Source organism: Narcine bancroftii, chromosome 9 (genome assembly GCF_036971445.1).
Source record: "Narcine bancroftii isolate sNarBan1 chromosome 9, sNarBan1.hap1, whole genome shotgun sequence".
In the NCBI taxonomy this organism is placed as follows: Eukaryota; Metazoa; Chordata; class Chondrichthyes; order Torpediniformes; family Narcinidae; genus Narcine; species Narcine bancroftii.
The window spans coordinates 39,383,894-39,410,277 of NC_091477.1; the positions used below are offsets into that span (position 1 = coordinate 39,383,894).

The following is a 26,384-nucleotide window of genomic DNA, read 5'->3' on the forward strand; positions in this document are numbered from 1 at the left end:
GCAAATACTGATCTCACCAGTGCGTTCTTTCTTCTTTCTTCCACACTGTTGATTTTGGTAATCGTCAGATTTGGGGTGCTGTTTCTTAATGTTTTATTCTTGATTTTTATTCTCATAATTTCTGCTCCTCATTTGAAAAATGGGAACTTCAGACTTGAAAGGTGATCAAAAGCTTTGAAGTAAGCCTAGCTCTCTTATAGCTGCACCAATGAAGCAATTAAACATATAATCATATAATCATATAACCGTTTACAGCACGGAAACAATCTGAGTACTCACAAACACTTTTGAAAGCCAAATGTTCTACACTTTATGGTGCACTGAAATGGGGGAACTATGTATCAAAAGTGGTATAATTTCTACATGATCAAACCAAAATGTATATAAATAACCTTGAATAAAATCTGGAATGTGCACTTTAATTACACGTGAATTGTTTGATGACAAATTTAAAACTGTGGAGCACAGGGGCAAAGAAAGGAGAAAAAAAAACCATCTTTGTCCCAAACATGTGTGGAGGGCACTAGAGATGGAAAAATTCTCACCAATCCCTGGTCCTGTACATTTAATTTCTTTTTGGCCAGTAAAAAAATGGTTTGGCTATCTTAACTCCGCTTTTCTTTTTTTCTTTCACATTTCCTTCATATCATATACAACCCCTCAACCAAGGAGCCAACATCTATACATTGTCATTTTGAAGATGGTTTGCTGAAACCTGTGTGTAAAAATTTAACTGATTCCTACATTAACTTTATCTTTTCGTAGCTTTTATCAATATGTATTGTCTTTCCTGATAGTACTTTGGGAGGTTAGCAGATGATAAATTAGAATTATAATTTTCTAGCCTACCAATGAAGCTTCTAAGCCATCAAAACATCAAGATCCTCATTTTTTTGCAACTTGGGAGGTGCAAACATCAAAAATCTCCAGGGCATATATAATATTAATCTGATGGCTACTAAATTTTGTTCCAAAAGTGGAGAGAAGAAGAATGATTCTTTTTGCAGATATTTTCTAAACTGTTAATAGGTGGATTGAATTAATGAAAATTAAACAAGTTAAAGCAGAAATTAGCATTAAGTTGTAGCCAACAAAAGACTGACAAATAACTTGTGTTAAAAATGGCAACCTTCCCAGTTTAGCAAAAGGGGTGGTTAACATGCATTGTAAGCCCATGACCCTGCAGGGAAACGATGACATTTGCTAGTCTAAGGTTACAACCTAAATCATTCAACCCTGTCTTAATTCCAAAGATGACATATCCATTGTCTCAAGAGAGCTGTTGAATAATTGACTGTCTTCATGTCTATAGATACCTTTACAATCTTTAAACCTGTTCTAATTCTGATATTCATCCAGCTTTATCTAAAGGTTTTCTTTATTCCATGCGTGTACAATCTAAGAGATAATGCATTTTTCCATTTTGTTTGTCTTCCAGTGAGATTCGTTGTACTACATTTATGTCCTCTTTTGCCAGGTGGTCACAGTCCCATGGCTCTTTAAAACTAATCTGCAGAGTCTAATTAATTTCTGTACAATTTGGCAAAATAATTCAAACTTTTAACTGACAGGATCTTCTATCCTTTTAAATATGCTTTTATTTTCTCTGAGTACACATTTTGAAAATTAATTTGCTCGATAAAATAGGTTTTCTGAATAACAGCAACAACTTTTATCATTTAGTTTTTTTTTAATCACAAAAAGAAATGTCAGGATTTTGATTAAATGTACATTGATGGATTCGGAAATTTCAGTTGTAACCATCAAAAATCATCAACTGTTTTTCATTCAAGCCTTGCTCAAAGGTACTATTAGAAAATTTATATTTATTACTTTCTGCTGTTGATCTCAACCAATCCATTAGTATGACAACATTCTTTGTACCTTTCAAAGTGATTCTACGCTATAAACAATATTACTGTTAATTTTATTGTGTTATTGGCGAATAAATTATCATACGTGGTGGATAATATAAACTGTGATAATAGAAAGAGAGATATTAAGGATTAGTGGTATTAGTCCACACATCACCAACCCAAACATTTAATTTTCAATATTCTCAATAAAAGAAGAAATATAGAATGTGGAAATCGTAGAAAAAAAATGAATCCTTGCTCAAAATAAAATGTCACTGTGATTTGGTCAGTACCATTCTCACCTCAAGGTCAGGTGGGGTAAAGTTCTGCTCCAGTCATTTAAACTCATAATCTAGGTTAACACTCTAATGCAGTTCAAAGGAATGCTGCACTGCACAGAGGACATAAAGAAAATACACGGAACTATTTTAAAGATAGTGGATTCCAAAACGTTCTTGCTTTAGTCTCTGTACAACTGCAGTCAGTGGAAAACATTTCCCCCAATCCCCTTGACTTCCTATGGATGCTGTGTGACCTGCTGAGTTTCTTCAGCACTTCTGTGTATTGCACTCTGCCCCAGCATGTCCATATCACCATATCACCACATACAGCACAAAACAGGCCAGTTTGGCCCTACGAGTCTATGCCGGAACAAATCCCCACCTTCCTCGTCCCACTGACCAGCACCTGGTCCATACCCCTCCAATCCTCTCCCCTCCATGAAATTATCCAGTCTTTCCTTCAATGTAAATAACCTCCTTGCTTCAACCACCTCTGCTGGAAGCTTATTCCACATCCTGACCACCCTTTGCGTGAAGAAATTTCCCCTCATAATTTTGCAAATGTTCTTGTTTAACCCCATTAACTTCATTATTGCTTCGGCTCCTCGATGTCGTACTTGTTCGAATTCTGTTCTGCCACTCCTGCCTCTGAATTCAACCCTTTAGTTCGATGCTGTCGAGAGGCAAATGCTCCTGGCAGAACCAAATATGAGCTTCAATAAAAGAACAAGTGCTGAGCTGATGATTGAGAGTAGACTGACAGGATAACTGATAGCTAATTTAAACATTTTCAGCTCTTTATGGATAGGATATCCCTGGCTATTTTGAGCATTTAACTGGGACAAGTCAGTATTGTAGATCTACTAATTGGATCAGCCAAGTTAGTAGAGGATGTTTTCAGCAACATATTAATATTGTCAGGGCACATCATCTTTGCTATATCCAGTAATAAGGGAGAATAGGAAGACTAATTGTGGAATACATTAAATGCAATTCACTGGAATATAATTATGCCATGATGGGAAACAACTAATTAAAGTGAGGGGTTAATTTTGTATAAGCATTTTTTTTTTCTCAACTACTGAGGCATCTCCCCAAATGTATTGTTTTGACTATCAGCTGACATCAAAACTCTGCCAAAATGTCTACTTTAATGACGAACCTTAGATTATGGCTAATGATCATGAAATTAAATTTTCTGCTTAGTTCTCCAGTTGTGTCTGTGTGGTTTATTTTCATCATTGCAAATCTGTCAATTCAGCATTGAGGATTACAGAATTTCAAGATTTTCTGAGATATGTTGCTTCATCGCAGAGCCAGAATTTTGATCTATATTTTCTGTCATATTTATTTAAAATGTCATTGTTCAGAGACTGGATCTTATGTGTTAACTATTTTCACTATATTGATAAATCTTCACCTGCCGCTAATTTTAAATATATTATGTAATATTCTTTAAAGACAAAAGTAAATTACAGTTGAATGTGGCTCTTGATTACAGTGGTTAATGGAAATTTTTTAATTTGCTGATATGAAAATAAACTAAGGCAGATACTTGAGGCGGCAGGTTTAGTGTAGCGGCTTGCTCAATGTCTTTACAACGCCAGCAATTGGGACCAGGGTTCGAATTCTGCACTGTCTGCAAGAAGTTTGTATGTTCAACCTATGTCAGTGTGGGTTTTCCCCAGAGACTCCAGTTTCCTCCCATCATTCGAAATGTACCAGGGGGTGTAGATTAATTGGGTGTAAATTGGGCGGCACGGACTAATGGGCTGAAATAGCCCTATTACTGTGCTGTATGTCTAAAAAACTAATTTCTAAAACTAACAATTTTGCAAGAGAACTATAGCTGGAATAGAAATTGAATGCAGTACAAAAAAGCAAAAATGTTATCCTTATTTACTAAGTTTTATAATACTGAAATACTGAAGCATGGCTTCCCCCACCCCCCCCCCCCCCACCCCACCCCCCACCCCCACCCCTTTGAGGACCCCAGTGATATTTAACAATTTAATTCAAAAATTGTTAGGAAAGGAAAAGTAATTAATTTTTTTTTAAATGTAGACATGCAGCGCATTAACAGGCCATTTCAGCCAACGAGTATAATGAAGTTAATTGAAATTATCAGATTGCTTAAGACTCACTATTTGCCCGTGCCTCCCTTTAGGATAAATTCACAAAAGGAAAATGTTACAGTTATTTTATATGAGCTAACTTCCAGTGAAATGTAAATATAATTCAAAACACTGGACCACCCAGAGGTCAGCAATTTGTAATGAAATATCTCCATGCTTCAGGCAAATTACATAGACTTAGTTACAGATTTCACCTGAGACAAGATAGTTACTGGAGTCTGTTCCAGGGCTACACTTGTTTGCCCAGTTTCTCTTGAACTGAAATGAGTTTCATCCCAAGCTGATAGAAAGCTGTCAGCATACTCCTGTTTCCCTTCATCTGGAGATACTCATCAACAGTGCAGGGGATGTTTTGATGGTGTCTGAATTACAATGTTTGTTATTTTCTTAATGCATCTGACCACCAACAAGAGCACATACCTGAAAGGTCCTCTGATTGTAGACATGAAACTCATTTTAAAGGCACAACAACTAACTAACCTTGTTTGCATAAAAGGAAACACACACTTCAATTTAGTTCAGTGGTTCTCAACCTTTTTCTTTCCACTCACATACCACTTTAAGTAATCCCTATGCTATTGGTGGTCTGTGATTGCTTAAGGTGGGATGTGGGTGGGAAGGGAAGGTTGAGAATCACTGCTCCAGACCCAATTGTTACTGAAATGTTTTGCTTGAGAAAAATTGTTATTGGCCCATTTCCTTTGGAATTATGAAAACGTGCACATAACGAGTCAATTAGGTACAATTAAAACGATGGTTTTCAAACTTTTTCTTTCCACCCACATACCACCTTAAGCAATCCCTTACTAATCACAGAGTATCTATGGTATAGGGAATACTTAAAATGGTATGTGAGTGGAAAGAAAAAGGTTGAGAACCATTGATATAGTTCTATTATTATGGTGGTAATAGAATCTAAACTTTCATTCGGGAGTTGTTATAGGAGTTGTACTTGATTTAAAACCCAAAACTAACCATGAAAATTTTTTTAAATTAAGAGAGGAAGGTAAACGAGCTAATAAATCCATCTTAATCTTAAATTTGGTGTTTTAATTTTATTCTTCTTCTTTCTTCTTTGGCTTGGCTTCACGGACGAAGATTTATGGAGGGGTAATGTCCACATCAGCTGCAGGCTCGTTAGTGGCTGACAAGTCTGATCTGGGACAGGCAGACATGGTTGCAGTGGTTGCAGGGGAAAATTGGTTGATTGGGGTTGGGTGTTGGGTTTTTCCTCCTTTGTCTTTTGTCAGTGAGGTGGGCTCTGCGGTCTTCCTCAAAGGAGGTTGCTGCCCGCCGAACTGTGAGGCGCCAAGATGCACAGTTTGAGGCGAGATCAGCCCACTGGCGGTGGTCAATGTGGCAGGCACCAAGAGATTTCTTTAGGCAGTCCTTGTACCTCTTCTTTGGTGCACCTCTGACAGGGTGGCCAGTGGAGAGCTCACCATAAAACATGATCTTGGGAAGGCGATGGACCTCCATTCTGGAGACGTGACCTGCCCAGCGCAGTTGGATCTTCAGCAGCGTGGATTCGATGCTGTTGGCCTCTGCCATCTCGAGTACTTCGATGTTAGTCGCTCCAATGAATGTTGAGGATGGAGCGGAGACAACGCTGGTGGAAGCGTTCTAGGAGCCGTAGGTGATGCCGGTAGAGGACCCATGATTCGGAGCCGAACAGGAGTGTGGGTATGACAACGGCTCTGTACACGCTAATCTTTGTGAGGTTTTTCAGTTGGTTGGAGATAGACAACAGACTCACCAAGGCAAATAGCAGCTTTGGAAGACTACACAAAAGAGTTTTAATTTTATATATACACAAATACTCACTTTCTCTCACAGTAATCCTGAATAAATCCCATTTTTAGTAACTTTATTCTACCTGTCCATCAACCTATTTAGCACTTATTTTATTTCAGGATTTTTCTGATTATTCTATGTTCTTTCTTTGCCATCCTCAAACTTTCTCAACTGCTGCAATCGTATGGCCATCTTCTCAGTTTCTTTTTTTCAATTTGTTTATTGACTTTTATCGAACTTTACATTTACTTTATAAAGTTACTTTATTTACTTTACATTCATGTATTTTCACATGTGTAAGAAAAAACATATTAGTGTTTAACAAATATATATTAACAATAAATTTCTTCTCCTCTTGTAAAACTGAAACAAGAGAGAGAGAGAAAAAAAACCCCTCTAACTAAAAAAAAATAAATAAAGACTGGAAAGTCCATTTCAGAGAGTAAAGTAGGAAAACAAAGGGTTTCCTGGTTAAAACTAAATTTACCATAAGGAACTAGGAGAGAATCCAGTATAAAATTATGATTCTTAAACTATATGGAAATATTGAATAAACGGTCACCAAACTTCTTCAGATTAAAAAGATGTATCAAATGTCCAAGTTCTAATTTTCTCCCAAACATGACAGCAGAGAGCCATTGAAGTAGAGTAGGTGGGTTAGGGTCCTTCCGTTTAAGTAATATGGCTTTTCTTGCCAATAATCTTGAAAAGGCAATTATTTGCAGTGTGGAAACAAACGCATGTCCAGTCCCTGCCATATTTTAACCAGTGGATGATTATTATATTATTCTTTGGTTTGAAAGTCTGTATTTTCGGCTTTAGATTTGGATTTTGTTTTGCATTCAGCATATGCTTTTTGTATAATTGCATTGATTTTTTTTGCACAATAAAAGAAATGGGCAAAGAAGTCAATTATTCAAGGAGTTAAGAACAAGCTAAAGGGGTGGTATAATTAGATGGTGTTGGTTTTCAAAATTAGTAACAATCCTTGTGGTACTTGGTGCATAACTGCTGATGCAAGAACACATTGGTTGAATCTGTATTCATGCTGGCTTTTCCTAATTCTGCCAAATATGCTATTTGTTAGACAGGTATCAATTCAAGCAAGGTCATCATCAACAGTGGTTGTTGCTGTACTTCATATTTGTCCAGTGTATAGATCTCAGGATGTGGCATAATGATCCTATAATCATAGAAAATTTATGAGCAGAAGGAGACCACGAGTTTCATTATGTCCATTGGTTGAAAATGAACCACTCAATCTAATTCCACATTACAATTATAGATCTACAGCCCTGCAGCTCACAACCATTTGAGAACACATCTTTGTATATTTTAAATGTGATCAGGCTGTTTGTCCCTATCATGGTTTCTGCATGAAAAGAGTTTCCTTGTCTTCAAAATTCAAAGTTCAAATGTATTGTTTGAGTATTTACATGACATCACATACAACCCTGAGATTCTTTTTCCTGTGGGACAGGCAGAATTACCACTTATTGATGGTGCAAAAAACTGTACTCAAAAAAAGTATGTATACAAAAGAGGGAAATTTGAACCAAGAAAGAAATGTTAACAAACTGAAAGAAAATAAATATTCAATAATAAATAATGTGCAAAATAAGAGTCCTTTAACGAGTCTCTGATTGTTTTTCATTTGGGAATCAGATAGTGGAGGGGAAACCTGGTGGTGCGAGTCTTACGACACCTGTATCTGTTTCCAGATGGCAGCAGCAAGAACAGAGCATGTCCTGGGTGGTGTGGATCTTTGATGATTGCTGTTGCCCTCAGACGGCAACAGTCCATGTAGATGTTTTCAATGGTCAGAATCAGAATTTACTGTCATGAACAAGTCGTGAAATTTGGTGTTTGCAGCATCATATTATAACCATCTGACAACATTACTATAAATTTTTTTAAATTGTTGTGGATGAAAAGTGGGGCATTGTCTTTGGTTCATTGATTGCTCAAGAATCTGATGGCAGGGAAACGAAGCTGTCCTTGTGCTGTTGAGTCTTTCGGCTCCTGTACATTTTTCCCAGATGGTAGCAGTGCGAAGAGGCCATGGCCTGGGTGGTGGGCGTCTTTGAGGATAGAAGCTGCTTTTTTAAGACACCACCTCATGTAAATGTCCTCGATGGAGTGAAGTCTGGTGCCTGTTATGTTGCAGACCGAGTTAACAACTCCCTGAAATTTCTTCTTGTTTTGAGAGTTGACGCCTCCCTACCAGGCGGTGATGCAATCTGCCAGAATGCTCTCCATGGTACACCCGAGAGTTTTCAATGACATACTGAATCTTCTCGGACTCCTCACAAAATATAGCCATTGGCGAGGATTCTTTATGATTGCATCAACATGGAGGCTCCAGAACAGATCCTCGGAGATGTTTACACTCAGGAATTTGAAGTTCTTGACTCTCTCCGCTACTGAGCCCTCAATGAGGACTGGGTCATGTTCCCCTGATTTCTCCTGAAGACCAGAGTCATCTCCATGGTTTTGCTAATGTTGAGCGCAAGATTGTTGTTGTTACACCATTCAGTGAGCTGATTTATCTGCCTCTTGTACACTTCCTCATTGCTGTTTCTGATTCTTCCAACAACTGTGGTGTCATCGGCAAATTTAGAGATAGCATTGGAATTGTGTACGGCCAAATGGGTGTATAATGAGTAGAGGAGTGGGATAAGCACATATCCTTGAAGTGCACCTGGGTTGATAATCATTTCCAATTCATACTGACTGTGGTCTTCCGATGATAAAGTTAAGGATCCAGATTCAGGGGCAGGGTTGGGGAGGAGGGTACAAAGGCCTAGAGTTTGTAACTTCTTAACCAGCACTCAGGGAATAATTGTATTGAAGGCCGAGCTGCAGTCAATGAAGAGCAGTCATATGTATTCATTCCTGTTTTCAAGATGATCCCTAGCTGAGTGGAGAGCCAGCGATTTTTCATCCGCTGTGGAGCGATTGTGATGATAGGCAAATTGCAGTGGGTCCAGATCTTTACTTAGGTACGCATTAATTCTGGCCGTGACCAACCTCTCAAAGCATTTCATCACAGTAGAAGTTAGTGCTACTGGGCGGTAGTCGTTGAGGCAGCTCACACTACACTTCTTGGGTTCTGGGATGAGTGATGTCCTTTTGAAGCAGATGGGAACCTCTGACTGCAGCATTGAGAGGTTGAAAATAACCGTAAACACACCGGCTAGATGGTTGGAGCAGATTTTCAGTATCCTGCCAGGTATGCAGTCAGGGCCTTATGCCTTTCAAGGGTTCACCCTCTTGAATGATGTTCTGATGTCATCTTGAGAGACAGATATCACAGTGTCCTCAGCCTTTTCAAGATTTCCTTCTCAAAGGGGGCAGAGAAGATGTTCAGCTCATCAGGTAATGAAGCATCACAGCCATCTATAATGTTTCCCCTCACTTTGTAGGCAGTAATGGCCTGCACTCCCTGCCATAGCTAGTGTGTATCAATCTCTGTCTCTAGCTTCCTCCGGAATTGCCAATTTGCTTCAAAGATGGCCTCCTGGAGGTTGAACCTGGTCTTCTTGTAAAGATCCTGATCCCTAGACTTGAATAACCTTGTTCTCACCCTCAACAGGTTGTGAATTCCCTGATTAATCCATAGCTTCAGGTTGGGGAATACCCAGTATGTGCAAATGGGCACACACTCATCCACTCAGGTCTTGATGAAGTTGGTGATACCTGTTGCATATTCATTCCAATCTACGGATGAGTTCTTGAATATGTTCCAGTCCACTGATTCAAAGCAGTCCTGGGGATGTTTTGCTTGTGATGTACTAGGCTGCTACTTTTTCAGGGCATTGCCCTCATACCAGGCTGTGATGCAGTTCGTCAGCACACTTTCCACTACCCCATAAACCTCTCCTCTTTAAATCTCTGTTCCAAGTTTTTGTTTCCCATTACTCTAAGATATTCTGATTTGCTCTAAATTTAAAATTTCCCCCCCTTTACCTTAACGTTCATGGCAAGCCTTGTATTTGTTGTGCTGCTCTCAGTGACCTAGAAAAAGTGATAGTGAGTTGTTTCTTTGAATGGCTATAGCTCGTACAGAGGAGCTATATCCCTGATGCTCCCATCTTAAATAAAGAATTAGTGAGGAAATAGCTTCCCTTGGCAGATCTGTTTTTTTGTGCCTCATGGAGGTGGTTGTATTTCCAGGTACCTGCAGGCAATGTTCAACCAAGAAGAAAACAACTGAGTTTGTGTGAGATGATTCTGAGGAAGATTTCTCCTGGCACAGATGGGACAAACTATAGGGATTCTGTGGGATTGATGGGTGGATTGAATATCTAAGGATATCAATAGGATGCTTTGTCCTTTATGCAATCAGGTGTGATTTTGAATCTATGGTCATCCAGGTTAACAGATAATGTTCAGTAGCCAATACCTCATAAATGTTGGAAAGACTTTGAGGAAATCAGAAGATGAGTTAACCATTATGAAATGCCCAGAATCTGACCTATTCCTCACCTTAGTTTTGCTGCTGTTATGCATTTAACTTTCCAGCTAACATTGTCCACTGAACTACACGGATGCCTCTAAGTTCTCCACCTCATGATGTAATTTTGTTCAATTGTATTCTGCCACAGGCCTATTTGATAGAATAAAATTAGAATAATTATGAATATTTTTTTTTAAAAAAACAATGCCAAGTAACAGTGCATATACACTTTGAAGGTTTCTTCCCAGCATGGTTGTGGAGGCTTAAACACTGAGTTACACCAGGGGTCAGGAATTAGGAAGGAGATGAGCAAAGTGTAGTTAGGATGCATCTGTGTGCCTAGAGTTTGTGTGATCATGTATGTATTAATCCATACAGAAGAAGACCGCAGAGCCCACCTCACTGACAAAAGGCAAAGGAGGAAAAACCCAACACCCAACCCCAGCCAACCAATTTTCCCCTGCAGCCGCTGCAACCGTGTCTGCCTGTCCCGCATCGGACTGGTCAGCCACAAACGAGCCTGCAGCTGACGTGGACTTTTACCCCCTCCATAAATCTTCGTCCGCGAAGCCAAGCCAAAGAATCCATACAGCATAGTCTGGTTTCTGATTGCCAAGATCTTCTTGCCATTGAACTAGACTTCACTTTAGATTAGTTTTTCAGTCTTCAGAGATTCTGATGTAGAGTCTGGATGCAAAACATTGATGCCTCTTTGCCTCCATAAATGCTAAGTGATCTGTTGAGTTCCTCCAACAGTTTATTTTGTTGCCCTAGATTTGCAATCCATGCTAAATTATGACTGAGTAGTATTTTTCAATATCCTTTTTGGCCGTGGAGTTGTCAAGCTACTCTGCTCTGAACTGACAGTTTAGTCCACATAATTTCTAAGTCAACAGTTAAGCTGCATTGTCTATTTTCACACATGCACCTCCAATAGAAGATACCATAGTGGAGGAGTCAGTGTAAACCTGTTTACATCTTTTGATGACTGCTTGGACATGGGCCACCTTATTTAAGATTTATGTGCATTGAATGGACTGTGATTGGCCACGTTTACAAATGTCGATGGACTACAAAGGGCAGTTTCACACTTACACATTGCATTGAACAATCTGCTGCATCAAAATTAAATACTGTGACAATATTTTCCAAAGAATCTAATTCACTCTATTGCTGCACAATCAAGTCATGCGTCTAGATGAATTAGCCAGTTTATTATCAGTGCAAAATTGTTTTGCACTGAGTTTTAATACACAGTATACCTGCCCTGGGTGAGATTGATTTTATAATGAGGGATTGTTGAGTGTGATGGTCTGTCTTTTCCTGATATATCTTTATATAATATTATGAATGGCATTAAATATAGTGAATGAAGCTGTATCATATCAGAAATGAAATCTTCACAATTGTGTTATGCCTCATTAGATCATGTTAGACACTTGTACTCAACTAGAATTTGAGTAACATATTTAATACAATAGGAAAATGGTTCTATTTTTCATGAAATGTGTTTAAATATGGAGCAAGGAACAAAATCTGATTCAATGGTTTTTTTTGCATAACATTCATTCAGCCACAGAAGTTGTTTTCTGCATATCATTTCTATTTAAATGACAACTGGTGTATGTAAAATTTGCTTTAAATACAGTGCAGAAATTGTAGTTGGAAGGCTTGGAGTGATCTTCAAATGTTTCCGGTAAAGTGGTGAATTCCAGCCGTATAATGTCTAAATTGTGTTATGGTGTGTAAGATACCCTAATTTGTTTTAAACTGACAGTTTGAATGTTAATATAACAGAAGATTACTGTCCATTCAATCCATCACTGATCCAATATAAGAGCAGTCCAACTAATCCCACTTCGTTCCCCTCTCCCCACACCCCAGTAAATGCTTTCAGATACAATATAATGCTGCAATTCAACCTGCTCTCATTCTTACTCCTGGCAGATCATTTCAGACAATAAAAAATTATCCTCCTTTGTTTGGTTCTTCTTATTGACCCATAGAGTGTACAGCATTAAAAGTGGCCCTTCATTCCACTATGCTGGCCAATATCTATCATATCACATCGCAATTAGCTCGAAGTGACATTCTAATCACTTCCATGCTCTATCCCTTGATTCTGTCCTGAATAATATTAAATATCTCTTTCAGATTCTCTGCGACTTCCTCCAAACTCAGCACAACCCCAGTTCTCCAATCTTTCCACCCTTCTTAAGTTTCTAAACTCTGGAATCATTCAGCAAATCCCTGCTGTGATGTCTCCAAGGTCTTTGCTTCTTTCCTAAAGTATTGTATTTAGAGCTGGTTCACTCCAGCTGTATCAATCCAAAGTTCAAGAAAAGTTCATCGTCCTTATTCACGCTGCATCTCAGTTCGTTAATAATTTCCATTTTTATTTGTAACATATTTTTCCTTTTCAACCCCGTGTGTTCTCACCGGTTGACATAGATTGACGTTACCACGTTGCAATCAGAATCACTTCTACAGCGCTTTGGGGATTATGGACAAGAATTCATTTTCATGATTCTTTTGTTGAGTGCTTTCACACATATATTTTTATTCAATAATATTTTGGTCTACAGTCGCCTTGTTTTATTTTTCTGAAAGATGAATGTCGTCAGATTATTCACTTGATTATCGTTCAGGATGATTCTGAATGAAGCCGCATAACTGACGCTCTCACAGTTCGTGCGGTGTCCTTCCCACAGAAAAGTCGGTGAGCGCTTCGGCAGAACAGTCCTGGGACAGATTTCCATTTTCTGTGATGCCACGATGTTGGCCTGCAAGCGCAGATAAAATCATCGAGTTTTCGTTCACCCGCAGAAATGTTTCATGAAACAATTTCACACTGAATTTCAAGTCCTGTTCCATCCGAGAGTCATGCATGCAAAACCATTTCGTACTTATTTAGAAATGCATCAACGTGATCAAAATTATGTCTTTAACTATTTTATTGATCTGTGCCGCAGTTACCCAGATTCAGTGGCCTTAAGACAAAATCCGCAATGGTTTCTGCCCTTCACTGCGGTAAACTCTCTCACTACTAACTTGACTCAATTCCATCCCCCCGCTCCCCCCCCCCCCCCAAAGTTTAATTAAACTCTCAAAACACACTCGCGTTCATTGTTGAGACCTGTAGAGATTCTATATTCTTTAAAAAAAATGACCACGTTGACTGGATAAAAGGACAATTGGGGAGAGAGTGTAGGTGCCTGGCGCCTTATAGTATCGTGAACAGCGAAGAATCTTATCTCAGACCACAATACGATCTTAATCAACTGCATAAGTGGGCCGAGGAAGTTGAATTCAGGTAAGTGCGAGATCATGCCATTTACAAAGTCGAGCCAGGGTAGGACTTACACTGTAGATGGTAGGGCCGTGGGGAGTGTTGGAAAGACCTAAGGGTATCGAGAGGTCAGGTGCAGTGTTTCCTGGAAGTGGTGACGCGGGTAGACAAGAGTAGTGTAGAAGGCCTTCATCGGTCAGGGCTTTGAGAACAGGAGCTCGGATGTCATGTGTCAGCTGCTGGTCAGGCCATATTTGGAGCGTTGTGTGGCGTAATGGTCGCCTGCAATAGGATGGGAGCCAGTCACCTGAAAAATATGCTGACATGTTTGAAAATCCGCCCTGACAATCATTCTTCTTGAACACTGAAGTTCTGAAAAGGTTTGCGAGGTGGTTGGGCTCAGTAAATTGCCCCTAGTGTAGGGCATGCAGGAAGACCATTTGCAGGGAAGGCTGGTGATGGGGTGGAGTCGGTCTTTGTCCTAGCATGGACTCGATGGGACAAAATTGTTTACTCTCTGTGGTACAGGGTCGGCGCCAAGGTGTGTGTGTGGGGGGGGGGGGGGGGGGGCGTATTCGAGGACATTGTTTCTCTACCCTCCAAGCGAGGTATTGTATCCCCCCCCCCCCCCCCATACGCCGCAAGACTTGTGGGAGATGTCTCTGTGCTCAAATTCATCCTAAACGTAAAAGATTAATTTGAGCGAGCAAAGAGAAATCGAAGGAACTCGGCGGAATAGACAACATCCACGGTCAGTCAGCCAGTCAACGTCTCGGGACTCTTTGTGGAGATTCATCTTCTGTCCTTCTTTCAGCCGAGTTCCTTCCGCTGCTCTTTGCTTGCTCAAGATTCCAGTGCTGTCAGTTTTTGTGTTTCTCTAAAAGCAAATTCGGATTCTAAGATTCACCCTCAGAACCACCATTCGGAAGTGAAGTGCAGCCAGGTCGTGTTCTCACGTGATGGTGGAGAAAGTCTCAGATGATGTTGAGAGGGACGAGTCCGCAACAATTGCCAAAAGGAGTTCTTACCAACCTTTCGATGTCAGTAACAAACGCGTTGCTAATGTGGTCACTCCTCTCGTCGAAACCAAAGCAAAGTAATGCTGAAGAGTCTCAGCAGGCCAGGCAGCGTCCATGGAGAGAAACGGACCGTTAATGTGTCAGGTGGGGCTTTCGAGACGACGGGAGCGAAGGAGGGAAACTCGTATTGCCTGCCCTAGACAACCCCATGTTAACTGCCGCGAGTGTCTCGAATTTACCCTGGTCACGAATGAATCCAATAAGATCTTCACCACCAGTCTCTATTCTCGGGCAATGCGGAAACACCTGCCACAAGAGTGAACAGCAAAGGTGGGCGTGAATGTGAGATGGAGGGTGAAGAGGGGCGCGGCGGCACCAGAGCAGCCTGTGCAGCGGCGTTAGCCGATGGGGCCACCCAACCCTCCTCCCTGCTGCAAAATGCGGCAATTCTGCCTAAGGAGGTTGCGTCAAAACCCTCTCTCTGTTAAAACTCATAATCATTCAGATGTCAAAGGTGACTCGAGGAGAAGCGGACAATGCAAATAAATAACGGCAGAGAGCGGAAATCTGAAAGAGCCAGAAGATGCTGGAAACGCTCACAGTCAGTGTTAACGGGAGGAGTGACAGATCTCTACGTATCAAATGGAAGGACCTGACCAAAGAGGTTCGATTTACACGTTCACTCTGTTTCCCTTTCCACGGGTGAAGTGAATTCAAAGTGAAACATCAAATGTCTCTCTTTCGACAGCCGCTGCTTGACCTGGCGGGTGTTTCCAAAGTTTTCTCTTTTTGCTGTATTTAGCTGTGGGTCCCAGACTGATGGCTGCATTCTAAATGTGGCCCGTCTTCTGCAACGTCTGCACATTTCTTAATAGTCCCTCCGGTCCCAACTGCATTTGTTTCCAAGTGCATCCCGCCCCTCGTCCTTGCTGATCCCACACCTTGTCCATCCCCACCACAGCTTTCAATCTCATGGGCAGCTGAATTGGTTCTGCAAAATAAACCAATGAAACAATGAACTCCAAAGCAGAGATGTCATCTCCAATGTAATTTATCTCAATAATGCCATCAATTTAATTCAATTAGATTAATTTCAAAAGCACGAAAATTAAGTTGTTCCGAGCGCACACATCAAATCCATGTGACGTGGCCTCGGAACGTTCGAGGGTGGGCAAGTGATATTCACAGGTTATTCCTTGAGCAGTATTTCATTGGTGAAAATCCGCTATAAAGTGAGTGTATTGGTGAATATTTAAATATGTCATTTACATAAAGCAAAAGCGAAAGGAAATCGACTCGACGCTTGGAGAAAGGAAATCAGATATCAAAAATCACCGAATGAAACCGTGAATTCCTAATTCTGTAAAAAGTTGAAATATGGCAAAAACCATTGTGCCAAATAACAGTGACGACTTTATCGTTTGTTGGATTTAGAATATTCTGGCTCCATTGGTAACGGGAAAGCGTCGGCTTTAAAAGAAAGGAATATTCCTGGCGAAGTTGTGGAGGGGAAGATCAGAGTCAGGAAGGAGGAGGAGCTCTTATTGGAGTGCGATTTTACAAGTGAGGTCAGTGATGTTGGACAATTGTCCAGGACAATTAGAACCAAAGCAATATAAAAAAACATTTGCTTGCATCAGTGTTTGGAACCGTGTTGGCCTATACTTGTATTTACAATTCGATCACTCTTTGGAGATTCCAGGCAAACAAAAAAATGTAATTTTCTTAATTTAATGTTATTGAAAGTGAAAACAAAAAGACAGAAAATGGCAACATTAGTGCACGATTTTAAAGTATTCTTTTCTACATGACATACAGCTAATTGACTGTGAATTCGAGATGGCGAATGCTGTACAAAGTGGTTTCATCAATAATATCTTAAAATCTTTAAACCTAAATGAACCAATCACTCTTTACCATATTTACACTGGACTACGGAAGACGGTCTCAAATACAAAAACTATTTTTCAAATATGAAATCCAGAGGTTGTATGAAAAGGCCTAAAGATTACAACGGGCTTGCCCGATTTGGGGTTTTCTGCATCTGTGTACTCTTAACAACAACCCTCGATGTTGTGATCACCCATGTCTTATTCTGCATTTGGTTCAGACTGAGACACTTAATACAATAACATTTTCGAGATTAAATAAGAGCACAAATTCATTCAGTGAAATGGAATACTGCAAAATAAAAGCTTCGGAAAAGGATAAAATCAAAGGGTCCCTTCTTCCTTTTTCCGAAGTACCAAGTTATCCATTCACCGATTTCGACGTGGTAAACGGCTGTCCTCGGCGTTCGGCCGAAGAATACATGACCAGTGCAACCAGCCATGAGAGCACGAAATCCGTGCTATGCCAAGCCAGTTTTGGCACTACCAGGCTCTGATCCCATGCAATGTAGAAACTCCAGTATTCTGATGGATTTGAGTCTGCATTGCATTACTCAAGTCATTGACTGTGAAATTCATATTCATAAAGCTTCCTGCTGCTGTCGAGGGGGGCACGGCTTGTACACTGGGATAGTTACAGCTGTAGTTGGCAGGAGTGGCTGCACCAGTGTAGTTGGTATAGTTTGCATAAGTGCCATAAGTGCCATAAGTGTAAGGGCTGATATTCATGTTGTACGGCGCGTTATAAGGCGAAGACTCTCCCAGGCACGGCTTTCCATCTCTGACCAGCACTGGCACGGCGATCCTCCTCGGAGGCGGGAGGCCCACCATTTCCAAGGATTTGTCTTGGCGTTGCCTTTTACATTTGTATCTGCGATTTTGGAACCAGATTTTCACCTGGGTGGACGTGAGCTTCAGTATGTTTGCCAAATGGTCCCTCTCGGGTGCAGAGAGATATTTCTGCTGTTTGAACCGCCTCTCCAGTTCGTAGACTTGCGCCTGAGAGAATAGGACGCGTGGTTTTCTTCTCCGTCGCCTGGGCCGCTCGGCTTCGTCTGGTTTCTGCTCCTCTTTCTCTAGGTTAACTTCCAGCATCCGACAGTCTACATGGGAAAGCAGGGCCGTTAGTAAAAACCCGCCAATACACACCACTCGCTCACCCTCTTCAATTCAGAAACCACCTCTCTCAATAACTTTCCAACTTCGAGCAACATAGACCAAGCTGTCGGTACAACTGACATTTATCGGGAGGGCAAAAGGCTTTCTGTCCGGAGTCCCAGCTACAGCATTTCATAAATCTCGATAAGGGGCCCCGACCCAAACGTTGACTATTTATACCCATGGATGTCGCCTGACTCGCTGAATCCCGTCAGCTTCTCTTTGTTTGCTCACGATTCCAGCATCTACGACATTTGTGTTTCTTTGGTAAAGATCTATGTAGCCCAGGAATTGGATATACACAGCATAACACTCGAGTCTTAAGATCTCCAGTGCAGATTGTACTGAATCTGCCCCACTTTGTATCCTACAAGTTATTTTACTGAAACATTAAACATCGAAATACATCCAAGAATCCCTCCGTCAAATGGTTCGTTAATGCGAATAGATCAGAGAACTGCGCTTGTCAAGGTCAACACCCGCGCGTTGAAAAATGGCAGGAAATGGGAGATTTCCGCCTTCTGATTTTTCCTGGTTTGCTACAAATACTGCCCATAATTACTGTGTTTTATCAGGACAGGCGTCATTCGCTGATTGTACGTTTTGGGATGGGGTAAAGGGAAAATAACTCTTGTTTTGTAAAAAGTACAATTTCACACAATATGGTTCCAAATGCAGTGTTTGGGGAAGCGTGTAAAATAAAATGTGAATTGAAGTCTTCCTTCAAAAGTAGAATGGATGGGCCGTCAGTCAAATGAATTGCTTCTTCATATTTGAATTACTACTAAAGAGCATCCAATACATCGTATTAATGTTCAGTTTGTTCAAACTGCAAATGGGGGTGAAGCCCGTTTCATAAAACAATTGAAAATCCTGATATTTAGGTCGCAAAAAGTAATGTTCAGTTCTAGATTTTTGTTTTAAATGGAAACCCCCAAGACAAATGAAATAAATAGGATGAACACCCGGAGTTATTGGCAAATCAAATCAAAAAGCTAAACGCTTTTTAAAAATCCTGTCTACCAATGTGACTTGCACAAGTTCTCAAAACTAAAACGGATTTTTTAAAAAGCCTGTAAAAATCAAAACTCGCAAAAAACACTCTTTTTCATACTTCAGATCGGCTAACAAAACTAATTATTTTTAAATGGTTGTGTAATTTCTAGCCCATAACAAACCATGGTTACAGTAAACAATGAAGTGGTTCAATGACTAATATGTCTCCAAATATTACACATACCCAGTGCGTTAATGGAAACCTAGTTAAATCCCCAGTCCTCCAATAGTAAGGGTATAGTTTTTTTTAAAGCCATTATAGCTATTTTCTAAGTTGTAAAAAGTGTTATTATTTTATTTTCCTGCTGTGTCGAGTTATTGTAAAAAAAAATGTTTATTTTCAATCCTGAAAATAAACTTATTCAGTCACGTTTATTTGGACGATCTCGTTCAGATCAACTGAACTCATGACTTGAGGTACATTATGCAAACAGGATTGTAAATGGAATAAATTATAAGTTTCCTTCCTTACCCTTGTCGTTTTTCTCTGTCGCTCCGCTGCTTGACTTCGCTTCACTGTTGATTTCCAAATAATTATTTACATATGAAGTGCTTGAATAGTTGGGATTGTTCTTGCAAGAATTCATTTTAGGCTCGTCGTAAGCGGATAGGGACGGGTTTTCACTGTAGTGTTGTTTGGTCCGCTCTAACATACACGAAGCAGGGGAGGGAGGCGAGTCCAGTCCTGCAGAGACTCCCAGTGAGGCCATGTCAGGATGGTGCTGAAGATTTAAAATATCCCTCACTGAGAAAGGAGTCGAAGTCGCTGCACCGGCAAACATATTGAGAACCAACTATTGCATCCAAAGAGATCTCAAAATGCGATACCCTGGGAAGGTTACAGTAAGATATATATTTGGTCATCGGAATAAACAAATGCACAATTAATAATAGCCGTTCTATTTAGTTATTCGCCGGAGCACCGTTCATCTGTGTTGCAGTTTGACTGAAATATCGGTTTGAGGGATGTGCATTCTGACATCAGTTCAGTGTAGGCTGCAGGGGCGGGGCGGTATCATATCTCGGAACCCAGTCTGTTGATAAACGTCTATTGGTCCACCGTTCTGTTCGCTGATGGTTAGGCACTCTGCCCATATACCATATATGGCCTAGGATGAACGCTATTTTCATACCGACGAATCCTCTAAAATACTTAGAAAATGAAATCGTTTTAAATTTATAACATCTGCTGAAAATACACAAACAACTAATTTATAGAAGAAATTCTTTTTTGTTTATAATAAATCGCTATGTGAATTCTCATAAAACGATTACATTAACCCGATAATCACTAAAACCTATGGAGTTTGTTAAGGTTTTCCCAAAAGGATCAAACATAAGTGTTTGGGATTGGGGGAGGGGTGTTAATGAGTGCGAATCTATATTGTGAAGGTGATTTTGTGCCTGACCGTATAAATGTGTACACAGGCGCTCTCGCACCTGGATCTTATTGAGGTATAAGCAATATACAGCGTTGTTTGGAGCTTGTACTTCCCTTTAACTTGATCTTCATTATCTAGCTAAATGATAGGAAACGGATGCTTGCACTTTTCCTATTGAAATAATCAGTCATAAATTAAAATATTATTCCAACTCATTTTCAACGGGAGAGAAGACTTCAGATAGGCATATTCTTTCTCATTCCGGTCCCTCAATTTAAAAAAAAAAGCTGGAGAATAGCAAAGTGATCTTCATAATTGCACACGTGTGAAAGGTCCAAAAGTTTACTTAAAGTGTGAGAAGGAATGCACTTCAGGAGAGACTACACGCTGGGAGTTGGAAATGGTGTCCCTGTAATCACTTCAGACACGTTGATCATAGATAAAGAGTTTGGATAAGTGACGATTCTGCAAATGTAAAGAGGAAACAGTGGACGGCGTGTTAACAGACAAAAAACAAACACAGGCCTACGGTGTTGGAGAGAACAAAATTGTCATTTTGATTTTGCCAGAATGTGTTTATTCCAGTGAACTCATTCTAGGTCATGAAGATGTGTCTGAACAGGTAACCGTGCACCAGTTAGGGTCCCGACTAAAAAATTAACTCGGTTGAGGAAGAAAGGAATATTGGAGCAAATCTGGCGATTACTACAATTGGAATTACCGTTCAAAGAACGATTTACATTTCAGCAGGGATGAATTTTCTAAACTTGTAAATGTTATTTAACGTCAGAATCAAAATAATTCTGGATCTGGAGAGGACATGTACATAGAACCGATATTAATTCCATTAAGTCAGTATTTCGTTTAAGTAACAAGATACAGAATACCATTGTAGACCTTCTGCTAATAGATAACGGAAAGAGGTGGTGTTCATTTTCGACACGAATATTTCAGACATTTAGATCAATGTTCTTCACATCTGCACATTGACGAGGAACAACCCATCTCCGTTACCTTCATACAACTAAAAAACATTTTGGCCGTTCACTGCACCGGCGTTTGCAACACAATTATATACATTTTACATCGTTAGTTAAGATGTCGATCTGTAATAGCAGAAAGAAGCATAAATATATTCGTTAAAGTGTAACCATCGTTCATCCCTGGCATTATAGACCCAACAATGATCATTATCATTTGTTTTAATGCCCATATTCATCTGTCCGCAACGCTATTTTGGGCGGAAGGACGGAGGAAGGCTAATGAAAACTGCGGTTGGGAAAAAAAAGTTTTCCTTGTTAGTCCTTTTCCACCTGTGGCAGTTTCTTGCCTGGATTAACGGGATATGCTGCACAGTGTCCATTTCGTGCAATATCACGGAACAAAACAGTCATATATATCCAAAGTAAATTCTCGACCGGGGGTGATCATGACTGCGCAGAATAAACACTGAGATTTTGACTCATTCACTTCGACACTTGACCGGGCAAACGCTGCACTCTCCCCACCACATAAAACATTTCCTTGTGCCCACCCCCCCAAACAAAACGAAATTAAATATTCGCTCTTATCAGAACCATCACATGGTTTTGATTAAAAACCGAAGAGACGAGGAAGTATAATTCTCAGCTTCACCATTTTGTGTATATTCGCCGGACGGTCGCGGATCTCATCCTCTGCGGATCTAGTTTCAGAATTGTTTTCAAGGGTTCAATATATATTTCCGGTTTTATAAGATTTTAAGAGCTTAGTCAAAATCACAGCACAGTATTCAATATCCCAACCCCACCAGCTGTAATTTAATGACAGCGTAGAAACTCAGCAGTGTTAATATCAACAAGGATATTAAGACTTCTTCTTGTAGCACTTACACACAATTCGTGGGGGGTTGAGAGGTGGAGGGGGTGTCATTTAGCTACTGTAGCTCTCCTATGGCCTACTGCTCTTATGTTTTTTTGCATCCTCTTTACTACCTTGGAGTCAGATGTTGTAAATCCATGATCTGCTTTGGAGACTTGGGTGCATAAAGTTTTTCAGAAAACCGTGGCCACTTTCTCTCTCTCTCTCTCTCTCTCTCTCTCTCTCTCTCTCTCTCTCTCATGGATCTCATAGCAGAAGTGGTCAATAATATCCATCAAATAATACGCAAACAGAAGTCGATAATTATATCATTACCTTTCGACCATTACCTTTACATTAGTTGTACAACATTTTGAGACAAGCTGAAATCATGAAAAGCGCGTAATATTATCCAATGTATTTCAAATGAAATGTGTCTCGCTGAAGAACAATTTGTACTAATCCAATGCGTGTTCTAAAAACGTTTGGCTATCCAATTTAAAACCAATTTCCACCTTCATTGCTGTGACCATTCCTCCCTCTTTATAACTGAGTTGATTACACAATAATGTCTATCGTTTATTCAACTTGTTAAGGTACTCTGTTGTGGCATTAAAACCCCAATTTGCAATTTCTCGCTTTGGCGACTTAAGTCCTTCGTTCCAGATGTTTTGGTAGGAAATCATCATTATGCTCTCTCTTGACTTTCAAAATATCTCTAACGGATGTCCGATCTCCATCTCCTTCAAGGAACCGGAGACCAAACCACGGGCTCTTTGTGCACATCCCCGCCCTACTCATGAACAGAAAGAGCATGGTTTTATTTACAAGTATTTATAGAAAATTACTGGGTTTGCCTGAAGGAATATACGACCATTCATAATTTTTTGGCCAAAGCGAGAAAGTAATACATTTATGAGAGACAGGTCTCCAGTAGAACAGTATTCAACACTCAATATTTGCCCCGCTGTGTAATTTTCCTGATGAAAACTAAATTCTCCGTCAGAACTACAATGGGCAAATGGTCTTTTCCTCTCTGCAAAAGGGTTCGATTTTGACCGAGAACCGGATCGTTACCTTTAATTTGTAAAATCTGAGATTGATTTGCGTTGCTATTGACCAGTGCCATTTAATTGGTGTTTCTAATTTGCGGGGTGAATATATAACGTCAGCACAACATTTTTATTTTATAAAAGTTGCTCTTCCTAAATTAGTGCCACAAATAAAACACCGAATGGTGCCTATTATAAGGATCAGGGTGCACTTTTGCCATGTGCTTCTTTTAATCGCGTTGGCTACTAGCGGGATAGAGAGAGAGAGTCTCGCTTCTATTCCCGAGTGCATCGCTCTTATTTTCTCCGTGATTCCCTCGTTTGCAAAGCCCTGGTATTAAGAACCCGTCCCTCCCCCACTCACTTCACACCAGTTAATCCCACAAGACACGTGGTGAAGCGTGAAGAAGTAAGAAGCACAAGTTACTCTAATCTTGGTGACTGCAAATTTGTGCGAACACAAGGAAAAGAAAACAACCAAAAAAGCTTTTAGGCTTTATATTTAGAAAGCTTCCAGTGTCTTCCACACCAGATTAGCTTCCAACTTGTTCATTGCCTTTTGAGGGGTGCACTTGGACAGTTCCAGATCCCCTATTGAGGGGAATAATCCTCCCTTGCCAGGTATTTTTTTTTCAAGATTCCACGCAAAACACAGCGAATGTTAGGAAATTTCGCTCAGCGTCCTGGATGATTATACTAGTCTATTTAAAAGAAAAGATAATAGACAGAAATTTGATTTGGTAACATTTAGATGTATATTTAGTTCCAATATTAACTGCGGAAATTACACCAATCGGAGCCTTCCCTGTTTCTAGTCGAAGATTTTTATTGAATTCGTTCCTTTTTGAGAACGGACAGTTCGGAGAAGACTCACCAACATACCGGATATTTCGAAGAATTGGTTTCCACAATAACACACAAGGTTTTAGAAAGCCACCGCTATAAAGTGTTATCAAAAAGATGTTAATTCCTTTTTAATCCGGAGAGTCAAAACAGAACGACCTTCATAAGTAGGAACCTTGTAAATGGGAATGTCGATTGTCAGGGAAAAGTCCAGTCTAGTTCACTGACGATACATAAAGCAAGCCTCTTGTCTATTCTTAAAAGTGAGTACATTGGGATTGAAACTGGCTGCGCATATTCTAAGTGCTTGAACAACCGGCAAACCTCGGGTCTCAACGGTCTCGGCCACACAAATATCTGAAAAAGAATTTATCAGTTGATCAGCCTATATTCCATAAATTCACACGAGAACCCGTGCACAAATACAGCAGGTTATCACATGTTATATATACCGCGAACAAGTGCGAACTGCTTAATAACAGTCCAACTAATGGATCAGGGGCCCCCAGCAGCAGGAAGAATAACAGGCATAACGATGATTCCCAGAAGATAAGCGAGATTTCCGTGCTACTGTTTCAAAGTACGTATGTGGAAAGCTACACAATGCAGCATAATAAAATTAATTAACCATGTGTATTATTTTACCTGGATAGTCTGTGGTCAGTAAAGCTAAAGTCATGACATCTCTTATCCTCATAGTTCAAAATTTATTTATCGTTTGAGACAACCATCTTTATTAATCATGTCAAGATGTACTCTGAATATTGTAAAATGCAAATAACAATTTACCAAAAGGTGCGAATGTATTTGTAAGTTAGCGGAGAAGGTGATGAAAGAGATTACATTTAATAGGATGGTTTTATTTAGGGTATATGGAATTCAGACGTCCAGATATTTTTTTTGGATCGTTGGTTGGATCAGTTTACAGATTGGGAAATCACTGCCATGGATCGGTTCGGATCCACGGGGAATTTTAATCACGACAAAACACACGGAGATGATCAGTTCCACACGGCGCTGGTGGCCAATTACAAATCAGAATTGATCAAATGGACACGTCGGGAAAAAAATAGAGGGCTTTGTTTCGACCGAAAGTACTCTGCGTGTTTTATTTCATTATCGTGTTCTTTGAGAACTTTCTGAAAGCCTGTTCACAAAAGATAACACAATTTTAGTGGAGGGAGCGTTAAAACAGTGGCGCAATGCACAGTGGCGTTGAACAAATTCGGGAGACAGATATAATATCCGATAAGTTCCCCTTATCACGTGAAGAATTGGCATCCGCTTCAATTAACATTCCTCAGTTTGAAATTAATGGTGGTGTCATGGTAGCTTTTGACAGAGTGCATCAGGCTTCCTGTAATAGCCGTGTCCGCGTTGACAGTTTTAGGCAGTTATTGGTGTCCCCCCCCCCACCACCTCCGGATTTAAATCACGTCCATTTAAATAGCGCCGAAAAATGTCATGATATAAATGACCCCGTGTCTTTAGTTTGTATCTCGTCTTCCAATGCCTTGTGTCTTCGTTTATTAAAAGCAGGCAGCATAATATGGGCGCAATATATCAATATTGGCAGCTTGAAACTTTAAGGTAATTGATCAAAAAGACGCCATCTCCCTCGCTCGTGCGCATTTTCCCCACTTTCCTCAATCCATGTCTTTTTTTTAATGCTTTCCCTGCCAACGTTTTTTTCTTCCAGGTAACTCTGGGCGTTGTGTTCACTTTTGAAGTTTGAAGCATCCGAGAGCCGTTTTATGGACGCCCGTCCAAAAAAAAAGCAAACAGGCCCCCTTGGGTATTTATCTCAGTGTTGGAATACTTTATCATTCTATCTATTCATAAAAAAGTTTCCATTGGTCAACTGACAAACATACCTTTGAGGAGAATTCTTGATTCGAAATGGGTTTGGGTATTTCAATAATCAATAGAGGAGGGGGTGTATGCAAGGGGATTCTTGAGAATGTAACACTTTTGACACTGAACTAGTATGGATACATAGATTTATCAGGAACTTTTAAAAAAGATGAAATGCACTCCTTAAAATTAAAATAAAACGCCTGGATTCGAGCATCAACTCGTTAGAACAGCCTATATTGTAAATGGGGGTATCAATTGATAAGGGCTCAGGTCGGTTCTTGCTACAGCAAGGACACTGTTTGACCTGTTGAGTTTCTCCAGCATTTTGTGTTTTTACTGCAACCTCGGGGTCCACACATCGTCGTGTTTTACTTCTGTGTTGTAAACGGCACGGATTCCAGCTCGAGAGAGGGGGGGGAAATGACTTTGCAGATTGACATTAATTCAAAACAAACGCGCCATTTTTACGACCGCT

General features: G+C 40.1%; 2 protein-coding genes across 3 annotated transcripts in view; one reads left to right on the forward strand and one right to left on the reverse strand.

Moving 5' to 3' along the window:
• LOC138743446 (vesicle transport protein SEC20-like) overlaps window positions 1-26,384 on the forward strand; it is a 193,073-nt gene that overhangs the window by 143,713 nt on the left and 22,976 nt on the right. The window contains exon 18 of one of the 2 annotated variants that reach the window (XR_011344897.1): window positions 16,268-16,401. The exons of the other annotated variant lie outside the window; for it this stretch is intronic. The gene's annotated coding sequence lies outside the window, so the exon portion shown is untranslated. The remainder of the gene's footprint in view (window positions 1-16,267; window positions 16,402-26,384) is intronic. 2 annotated transcript variants of the gene reach the window in all.
• On the reverse strand, window positions 17,192-17,910 carry LOC138742887 (homeobox protein Nkx-2.5-like). The gene has a single exon (XM_069897790.1). The coding sequence runs from the start codon at window positions 17,815-17,817 to the stop codon at window positions 17,206-17,208; it is 612 nt and encodes a 203-aa protein (XP_069753891.1). The 5' UTR covers window positions 17,818-17,910; the 3' UTR covers window positions 17,192-17,205.